Consider the following 10626-nt stretch of genomic DNA (forward strand, 5'->3'; position numbering starts at 1 on the left):
GAAAATAAAAATATGACATGTATGTGAATCAAAGATTCTTATTTCTTAATAATACCAATTACACCAGAAGATTCTTATGCTTATTCTTATTAAAAAATGTGAATTCCAATAATAGAAGGGAGAAAAGAAAAATCATTTATTGTTATAAAATATAATAAAATGTGAATATTTTCTAATATAAGAAAAAGAAGTAGATATAGTTGTTAAATTAGGAGGATATATCATATTATAAAATAATATGAGACCCAGTAAAATTGATTGAGAGGCTAAGGAAGTTTTGGACCGATCGTTTTCTAGATTTAGGGTTTCTCTCTCTTACGTGTTTTCTTGTTCTCCAACTTCATCATCAACAATCTACGCAGCTATTATAAAACCCTAGCATAGCGCCACCCAAATTCACCGTATTATCTAAAAGATTAAAGAACCATTCATCGGAGGCCTAATCAGACAGAGATTCACGATCACTCGCACCCAGCTATTGTTAGTGTTCTTGGAGTTTGATTTTTTCGTTCCCAATTTCCATCACCATAATCATCGCCTTAAATCACATATATCTAAAACAAAAAAGGCCTAAATATTTGATTTTTTTATTTACATATTATTATTATTATTATTATTTTGCTACTAATGCCAAAAATCAGATGAATCTTAAAGCATTATTACATGATGATGAAATCTTGATGAAATATTAAAGACATGTGTTTGTGATTTTGAAGGGTAAAAAGTAAAAGAGAGAATGTATGAATCAGTGGTTTATCAAGGGAATGTGGTATTGGGTAGTGTAGTGATACACCCAGAAGAGAAGATAATTCATTTGAAGGAAATCAGAATAAATCATTTCTCACAATCTAGTGAGAGGTGTCCACCACTTGCAGTGCTTCACACAGTGACATCAGCAAGTGTTTGCTTCAAAATGGAGTCAAAGATCACACAACAACAAGATGGGCTTTTTCACTTGCATTCCTTGTGTATCAGAGAGAATAAGGTATATATATGTATAAAATGAACCCTACCATTAAAACCCTATAAAAATCTGATCATGATGATGACTATGGACTCGATCTGAGAGAATTTCACTGGAATCTTGAAAGAATTTTGTTAATAATTTGCTTAAACTTATAAAATTTGTTGTTTTGAAACCAGATGGTGAAGGGAATGGATAATTGATCACCAAGTCAGTGACTTTACTGTATACTTGTTGTTGATCCTTTGTTCATTCATGGTCACTTTTGAACTAAACAGGATGTCATGATGTTCAATGAGACTGTTTTATGGAGAACTGTTGTTTCTTGTTGACTTATTGCAATTGTTGCCCAGTGAGACTGTTTGAGAAGCATGTGATGTATCTTTGCTGGAAAGTTTTTTTTTTTGCTGAAGAAATAATCTTGATAATTTTTTTTTGAAAATTCAGCCTAATATTTTGTATGATGTTATGTTATTTTAAAATTAAATTTTTAACAAAATAGCAAACCTGACAGTCATGTATCACTACTACTCAAAATAAGTGTTTGGTTGTTTATGATATCACAGTAGGAGGATAGATTAGTTATGTGTCACTACCATACTCAAAAGATGTGTTTGGTTGTGTTTAGCTCTGCATATGTTATAGATTTGGCACCCTATGCTTCCTTTAAATTTTACCAACTTGCATCCACAGGCTTACAACACATTATTTTGGTTTTCATTAGTTGTTTATGTTTAGCACTTCAATGATATTTAATTTGGTGATCAGCTACCTTTTTTACCCCTTCTCAATTTTCTTGCTGGATTTTAATTACATTCTAAATATTGGTCCATGCAGACTGCTATAATGCCATTTGGTTCAGAAGAAATACATCTGGTTGCAATGTATTCGCGGAATAATGATAGCCCATGTTTTTGGGGATATGTCGTTGCCTCAGGACTTTATGATTCATGCCTTGTGATGTTAAACCTTAGATGTTTGGCTATAGTGTTCGATCTGGATGAAACACTTATAGTTGCAAACACAATGCGTTCATTTGAGGATAGAATTGAGGCACTCCAGAGAAAAATAAACTCCGAGGTAGATCCACAAAGAATTACTGGTATGCAGGCAGAGGTCAAGCGTTACCTAGATGACAAGAATATATTGAAGCAATATGCTGAAAATGACCAGGTTGTTGATAATGGGAGAGTGATGAAAGTTCAATCTGAGATTGTTCCAGCATTATCTGATAGCCATCAGTCTATAGTTCGACCACTGATACGGTTACAGGAAAAGAACATTATTCTGACACGCATCAATCCACAGGTATATTATTTTTCTGTGTCTAGTCATTCATTTGTATCAAGTATATACTGCCACATCTTGAGATTGTGCATTTTGTTATAGATTTATTATTTTAAATTGATCCCTTTTTCAAATGATTTTTCCAGTTTAGTCATTGACTTTCTTTATTGGGTTAAATAGACTCTTCACTCTTGACTCCCCTCTTTATTGTCATCAACGTGACTTCTGTTTTGTACTGTTGCTCAGATGATAGAGTAATGCAATTTTTACATAATAGCATTTTGGTTATTCTCTGCTCTGAATGTTTGATTTGATGATGTAAATATGGACAGATATGTTTTCTTTTATCTATTTTCTTAACATATATCAGTAGATAGATTAGTCAGAATAATTATTCTAACGAACACTTGTTTGTTTGAAAAGATTCGTGATACAAGTGTTCTTGTGAGGTTAAGACCTGCATGGGAAGATCTTCGCGGTTACCTTACTGCAAGAGGACGCAAGCGTTTTGAGGTTTATGTTTGCACAATGGCTGAAAGGGACTATGCACTAGAAATGTGGAGACTTCTTGATCCAGATTTAAATCTGATAAACGCTAAAGAACTTTTAGATCGCATCGTCTGTGTTAAATCTGGTAAGTGGCAAGTTTGTCTTTCTATTCTGTTAATCTTGTTCAATGAGAAACTGTTTAGTACAATGCATGAAGCACCAAAATGTCCCAAATTGTTAGAATCAAGACAGCCTATATTTTAAAGCTCACCCATCTGACTTTGTTGTGTAGATGTGAATTATGCTTTATGATTATACTATAATGTGTTCCTGTGATCACGCTGTTGTATCATTTGCTTGTGCTGTTGTTTCATTTGCTTGTACTGCTGTTTCATTTACTTGTGCTGCTGTTTCATTTACTTGTGCTGTTTTTCTTCTTGAATAATAGGTTTGAAGAAGTCATTGTTCAATGTCTTCCAAAATGGCTTTTGCCATCCAAAGATGGCATTGGTAATTGATGACCGCTTGAAAGTGTGGGATGAGAAAGATCAACCTCGGGTGCATGTTGTCCCTGCATTTGCTCCATACTATGCTCCACAAGCTGAAGTAAATTTCCTTTCTTACACAGTTGGAAACTCAATACTTTCAGTTGCATGTATAGAATTTCATCTGCTTTTAGTGATGCAAACCGATTACCTGTTTGTATTGTAGGCAAGCAATGCTATCCCTGTTTTGTGTGTTGCAAGAAATGTTGCTTGCAATGTTCGGGGTGGTTTCTTTAAGTAAGTTGAACCTTTTGAAAGTTATTTTTAAAAAAATTACTTGCACATCTATAAGAAAGGGAGAAACTTCACTGATTCACTTATCTTCCTTGCTAACTGAGGAAAACATTTATATAGTTAGTGCTTCATTTTTTAGAACTTTTCTTTTCTCCAATCAGTAGAAAGGTATATAGGAGTAATGGACCTGATTACGGACACTGATTTGGTGACAGGGACTTTGATGATGGTCTTCTACAGAAGATTCCTCAAATTGCTTATGAAGATGATATCAAAGATGTACCTTCTCCTGATGTGAGCAATTATCTAGTTTCAGAGGTTAGTCTATGTCTATGACTCTGTATTAGTATACACATGTTAAAGGTTCAAGAAAAAGATTTCTGCTTTTAATCAGAAGACGGAATGAGCAGCTTATTAAACAAAATCAGATTTAGGAGAGGTACAATAGAAGAGAGAAAGTAAGAAGTATTTTTTGTAATTGTATAATAGCACAAAATAAGTTATGATTTTCATTAAATCTACAAAAATAATAAAATAATTTATTGAAATTCTTTTTATCAAAAGAAATCACTTCTAAGATATGCCAACTATTTGGATAAAATTTCCAAAAAAAAAAAAAAAATCAGATTCTGAAAACATAGTTCAATTTACGTCTTTTTATCAGAAGCCAGAATGAGTAGTTTGGTAAAGAAACTATGTTATAGGAGAAATGCAATAGAGGAGAGAGAGGAATTACAAAGTACGTCTTCTAATTGTATCCAAATACAAAATAACTTGTGCTTTTAATAAAAACCACTATACAACACTTTTTTTCAAAGCTTATCCAAATACACCCTGACAAACTTGAAATTTAAGCAGAACGTGTACCATTTAATTGTCATATATACATGTTTATATTTTACTTATGCTCAGGATGATCCATCTGCTTCCAATGGAAATAGAGATCCAATTTTATTTGATGGCATGGCAGATGCTGATATTGAAAGAAGACTAAAGGTATAATAAACCTGAAGTCTGAATATGTGAGACCTGTGATTTAAGTGTCATTGAATATGAAGTTTGTCTTATCTTTTTGTTACTGTACTTGCTACCAGGAGGCAATTATAGCAGCTGCTTCAAGTATCCCTGTAGCAACTGCTAATCTAGATCCCAGGCTTACTACTCTTCTTCAATACACAGTGGTGCCTTCTGATTCAGTTTCGCCCCCAACAGCACAACCATCTATGATGCAATTTTCCAGTGTACCATTCCTTCAACCTGCTACACTAGTTAAGCCAATGGGTCAAGTTGCCCCTCCAGAACCAAGCTTGCATAGTTCTCCTGCTAGAGAAGAGGGTGAAGTACCTGAATCAGAATTGGATCCGGATACAAGGCGTAGGCTTCTCATATTGCAGCATGGGCAAGACATAAGGGATCACACATCTAGTGAGCCTCCATTTCCTATTAGTCAGCCCATGCAAGTTCCCACCCCTCATGTGCCAGCACGTGGGGCATGGTTCCCTGGTGAAGAAGAGATTGGTTCTCAGCAACTTAGTCGGGCAGTACCTAAAGAATTCCGTGTAGATTCTGAACCATTGCATATTGAGAAGCATGGGCCTCATCATCCATCCTTTTTCTCCAAAGCTGACAATGCTATTTCATCTGATAAAATTCTCAATGAGAGCCACCAGAGATTGCCGAAGGAGGTACTAGCTGTGTTTCATTCTACCTGTAATGCTGATGTCTTACAGGACTCAGACCTTTGGCTTATTTAGTGAATTATTTGTACTAAGATAATTTCTTTGCAGATGTTTCAGAGAGACAATCGCTCAAGATTAAGCCATAAACTCTCTAGTTATCATTCATTCTCTGGTAAGCTATGGTACTATGCCTTTGTAGTTGTTTCTCTTCAGTTTTCTTCCAAGTATTCTCTTTTCATGTACTGGTGGTGTTTGGCTGCAGTTATTTGATTCTTGATATATTTAGTTTAGTTCGTTTAGGATTTTGTTTTGGTTGGTTCTATGCTGACCTAAGATGATCGATTTTCTAATTTTTTTCATCCCTTCATAGTAATAACTTGGTTTGGGATAATTGTTTTCTTCTGAAATCACAGTTATTTTTTTTGGCTATAATGATTGTATCCTTCTCTATTTTTTGAGATCATTCTCTTTTTCTTCCTTTATTTCCTCCCTCACTGAACATACATTCAAAAATCTTACACGAACTTGAAACTTTATTTTCTTTTTGTTGTCTAGTTTTTGTTTTTATTTGGGTTAATATTAATTGGTTCCCCCCTCCTCCAGTTATTTTTGTTTTTGTGCTATCATTACAATGACATTAGGTCATGGTTGTTATGAAGGTGATGACATCCGCTTGAGTAGGTCATTTTCCAGCCACAGAGGTCTCGACTCAGAATCTGGTCATTCTCTATTGCATGCAGATACTCCAGCTGGAGTGGTACAGGAAATTGCACTGAAGTGTGGAACTAAGGTAAGCTGAAATTTGTTTCTGTTCCAGAATATAGTCAGATGGCATCATTGTATAGATTATTATCACAATGTACGGTTTAAAGATTCATTGTTTTAATGCGAACAGGTGGAGTTTACGTCATCTTTGGTTGCTAGCACAGAATTGCAGTTCTCCGTCGAGGTAACTTTCATTCTGGACAGAGAAAACTTTCAATAGTTGATTATGTTTGCATGAAATTAGTTATTTACGAACTTGTTTGATTTTTATTCGTAGGAAAAAATATAAATTTTCTTGAATCAATGAATTTCCTGTGATATTAATTTTCCTATATGCTTAGTTAACTGGAAGAAATTGATTTTGTCCCAAATAGTAAAAATAGTAAACCGTAGTTATTATTTGACTTCCGTATAGTAACCCATGGTTGGGTGTTCTAATTAGTAAATTTAGAATTTTTATTATATATCATGATATCAAAACTATAAAATTAATAGGTTGGCAGAAAGCTGATCCATGTTGTTCCCTTTAGACCGGTGTCACTTAATGAAATATGTTTGCCATTTTATTTATTAGGATTAGGAATTTATTGATATGGGTGAGTACACTCATAATTGTCATTTTTATTTCCAGGCATGGTTTTCAGGACGAAGAATTGGTCAAGGATTGGGAAAAACTAGAAAGGAAGCCCAACATAAGGCTTCTGAGGAATCTTTAAAATACTTGGCTGGTAAGATATTCCAAGTTTTTAATTTGTCAGTTCCTGTAATTAATCATTATAGCACTGTCTTGACCATAGAGTTTTCATTTCTTACTTGTTTACTGGGCTTCCTTTCAATAAAGTGCTATAATGATTAATTACTCAGTTTTTAATTTGTCAGTTCCTGTAATTAATCATTATAATGATTAATTACTTGATATGTATCAAAGCCTCTATTATCATGTGTAGTTTGAACCTTGCTGCCCATTCTTCATTATTAAATTTTAGTGCAATGTTAGATAAGTCTATGCTTTGTTTATGCATCAAGCTTAAAAGGCTCCTGTGTGAGGGGATACTTCAGATATGAGAGTTTAAGCTTAAGCTTTTATGAGAGTTTTTCTAAACATATATTTTTTTAGCTGGGAAAAAAGTGTTATAAGGAAAATCTTATATTCCAGGGGTACATGTTTAAGAAGTTGTAGTATTGCACTATGATTTACTAATTTCAATTGGGTACTAAAATAGTTCCTCTCTGTCTCTAGCGTTAGAAGACTAATGGCTAAGAGTATGATTAAACAATATCATTTTCAATGGCACACTTAGCTTGTTAATGTTAGTTTGGAATTATGTTCTTACTATTTTTATTACTTTTTTCTTTTCTTTTTCGTTTTAACTTGATTTAACAATAAATATACTTTGACCATTTGTGACATTTTTGTAGATATATATTTGTCTCGGGCTAAGGCTGATTCTGGTTCTACATATGGCAATGCGAAGGGGTTTTCTAAAGCAAATGACAATGGTCATGTGGGCAATGTTAATTCTCCTGGTAATCAGTCATGGCCTAAAGAAGATTCAGTCTCATTTTCAACTTCATCAGATTCATCAAGGGTTTTAGATCATAGGTTTGAAGTCTCTAAGAGGCCAATGGGCTCAGTCTCCGCCCTCAAAGAATTGGTAAGATTTTTTAATAAATATTTGTGTTAAACTCTTGTATAAAAATTGTGTTAAACTCTGTTTAAGCTGTGTGATTGATATGCTTTGGCTTCTCATTCGGTTTCTTCAGTGCATGATGGAGGGTCTCAGTGTCAGGTTTCAGTCCCCAGATGCCCCAGCTTCACCGAATTCAACTCAGAAAGATGCAGTATATGCACAGGTTTGTGATTGAATGCTTCAGCGACCTCAACAAATTCAGTTAAATGTGTTATTTATGTTGAATCACTGAATCGTTATGTCTTTTTCTTTCTAAACTAGCTCTTCTTTATTTATGTGTTCTTGTTCTTTTGATTCCCAGGAGGGGTAGATCAAGCCATAGAGGATGTCTTGGATTTTATCTATATATTAGGCAGTTCAGTTTAAATTGTTGTTGTTTTCCCTTTTATTTATGTGTGGAAATTCTCTTTTCTATTTGGAATCTGGGCTCAGATGTTCAGGGTGGTAGTTTTGTTTTCATCATATTTATACCCAGTGGGAAGGGATTATAAACTATCCAAGGAAACCTTCGCCATAGTACTATTTTGTTTTCTGGTTTTTTCTTGCGTCATGACACTACTGTGTAGAGTGTAGACCTTCCTTTTCTTGGATAAGTTTCCTAGCAGTTGTTTGAACAAATTTCCTATATTTTAGGTCGAGATAGATGGCCAGGTATTCGGCAAAGGGATTGGATTAACATGGGATGAGGCTAAGATGCAGGTATCTTGTTTTCTTTGGTTATGAAATGTAGAAACATAATTTATATATGTGTTCCTCTGTTTCTTTGAATTTGATTAACTTTCTTACATTTGGTGGTTGAGCACTGAGATGCATTCTTTCTCCAGGCTGCCGAGAAGGCCCTTGGAAGTCTAAGGACAATGCTTGGTCAAAACCTTCAGAAACGGCAGGATTCTCCCAGGTAAAATCACTTGACCAGCAGCCTGTGTATATACACTTTTCTTTTACATGTTTTATTGCATAATGGATGAACATTCTCATCGTTTTAAAATGTGGTCGTGATTGCGGTTACAATTGTAGTTATGTGATTCTGGCCATTCCAATACGGACGTTGCAGTGTGATTTTTTGTGTGATGAAAAAATATTTTTGAATTTGATGTGCTCTAATACGGCCACATCATTGTGATTCAGTACTACAATGTAATTGCGGTGTAATGCGGTTGCAGCGACCACCGCAATCACAATACTACGGCTGCATCAGGTGACAATCATTGACTGTAGTCTTCAGATGTAAAATTTTCTCTCGTGTGCTTCTTTGATGTAGATGTGATGATTATTCACCCATGGGAATCTAATAGCTTCATCTTCTCAAGCTAGTATAAAAACCAAAGCCTACTTCTCATTAAGTAGAATACATTATATAGATCAAACAATGTCAAATGTTCTGTCATAAATCATATCTATAGTCAAACCGTTAATATCAAAGTTCTTCTTAATAGTTTCACCTGTGGTTTTCTTTGGTCTCCTTAACAATTAGGCTCTACCATTCATTAGATCTATTCTCCTTTCAGTGATTTCTATAGGTTTCCTTTATACATGTTCAAACCACTTAAGGTGAGATTGTAATGTATTTTCTACAATATGTGATACCTCACCTTCTCTCTAATACATTTATTCCTAATCCTATCGTAACTAGTATGTCCAGTCATTCACAACAATATTCTCACCTGTAGATTATTCCCTTGTAGGCTTTTTGGTGGCCAACATTAAATCATGTACAACAGTGTAACTATTATTGCGGTGCCTTAAAATTTTACCTGCAATACATAAGCTAGTAGTGGTCATGAGATACCTGCAATGTGTAAGATGTACCTTGTTGCAGCCTCTATTGGTTTCCTTCAAATTGTAGTTTATATGGTGCAGCATCAGATATCCTGCATTTAGAGAATATTATGGATAAAATTGATTAGACAAAGTGAAATACAGATAGAATTGGCTTCTAATTTCTAACAATGAATTGGTGGTTTTTCCGTTTTTTATTTCATTTATTTTCTTGCCCTCTTTAGATATCCTTTTGTATTCTTTTGATGTGAATTATGCTTTATTATTATTGTTATATGAATCAGGTCATCACCTGGATTGCCAACTAAACGTTCAAAGCATGAATATCCCCGGAATCTTCAGCGGATTCCTTCTTCTGGTAGATATCTCAGGAATGCCCCTCCTTTTCATTGAAAAGAGTCACAAGATTTTCATCCAACGTATTGGTATAGTTGTTGGGGCCGTTGTATATGTTACTAATGCAACAATTGAGAGAATGGTTTGTTGAGTTGGACTATTGCAACATAAAGTGATTGCTTGGCCCCGTCTTTTTATTATTGAGACAAAAGCCATGTTGAATACTAACTTGTTGCAACAATCATCACTGAAGTGGGGTGAGATACTGGCCAAAGATTTTGTGAGATACTCACATCTTGGTCCTCCAGTATTATGGTATCATTAGATCCATGTAGCCGACTTCACCTAGTGAGACTAAAATTTGATTGTTGTTGTACTCACATATTGGTCCTCCAAGCAATACCCAACTGGTTATGTGTGTATCCTGGAAATGGCAAGGCCTCTTCACTTGAGATGATGATGAGGCAAGTCCAATGCCTACTTGCATTTCTGTGGCTAGTTGTATACTTGGTGCAGCATACTCAAAGAGTAGGCTATTGGAACTGAGCATTGTTTCAACATTTTTTCCCTAACTGAAATACTGATGCAATCATTCAGTACAGACTTTCTTGATGCATGGAGAGTTGGTTTTCACCAACCTATAGTTGGCTAATAGCTTTTTTCTTTCAATTTATTCACCCTCAAGACACTGCTATTGACAGTCTGAGGTTGGTGAATTTGCACAGTAATATAACTCACCGTACCTTTGTACAACAGTTTTTCACCTGTGATTATCAGTCAAATTTTTTTTGTTCCTATAGGTGTTTCTATAAATTTGCTAAATCTTACAAACAACCTTTTTGTTTGTAAGAGTAAGA

General features: G+C 34.7%; 1 protein-coding gene across 4 annotated transcripts; it reads left to right on the forward strand.

Annotated features, from left to right (window-relative positions):
• On the forward strand, positions 274–10117 carry LOC109349345 (RNA polymerase II C-terminal domain phosphatase-like 1). Of its 4 annotated transcripts, none has more exons than XM_019590108.1 (18): positions 274–480; positions 717–985; positions 1802–2272; positions 2675–2885; positions 3189–3346; positions 3452–3522; positions 3735–3837; positions 4432–4515; positions 4614–5204; positions 5292–5370; positions 5858–5988; positions 6094–6147; positions 6595–6691; positions 7383–7618; positions 7728–7817; positions 8288–8353; positions 8479–8552; positions 9718–10117. In XM_019590108.1, the coding sequence occupies exons 2-18, from the start codon at positions 737–739 to the stop codon at positions 9824–9826; spliced, it is 2874 nt and encodes a 957-aa protein (XP_019445653.1). In that variant the 5' UTR covers positions 274–480; positions 717–736; the 3' UTR covers positions 9827–10117. The 4 variants fall into 4 exon arrangements, with proteins under 4 accessions (XP_019445653.1, XP_019445655.1, XP_019445654.1 ...); XM_019590110.1 differs by having other exon boundaries at positions 5939–5988; XM_019590109.1 differs by having other exon boundaries at positions 5307–5370.

Source organism: Lupinus angustifolius, chromosome LG06 (assembly GCF_001865875.1).
Source record: "Lupinus angustifolius cultivar Tanjil chromosome LG06, LupAngTanjil_v1.0, whole genome shotgun sequence".
NCBI classification, from domain to species: domain Eukaryota; kingdom Viridiplantae; phylum Streptophyta; class Magnoliopsida; order Fabales; family Fabaceae; genus Lupinus; species Lupinus angustifolius.

What these genes read in the sequence shown, in the direction of transcription:
- LOC109349345 (XM_019590108.1), top strand. Translation starts at nt 737, where the DNA reads ATGTATGAATCAGTGGTTTATCAAGGGAATGTGGTATTGGGTAGTGTA. An exon ending in ACTATGCTCCACAAGCTGAA is followed by an intron (nt 3,347 to 3,451) that starts GTAAATTTCCTT and finishes TTTGTATTGTAG; the next exon opens with GCAAGCAATGCTATCCCTGT. An exon ending in AATTGCAGTTCTCCGTCGAG is followed by an intron (nt 6,148 to 6,594) that starts GTAACTTTCATT and finishes TTTTATTTCCAG; the next exon opens with GCATGGTTTTCAGGACGAAG.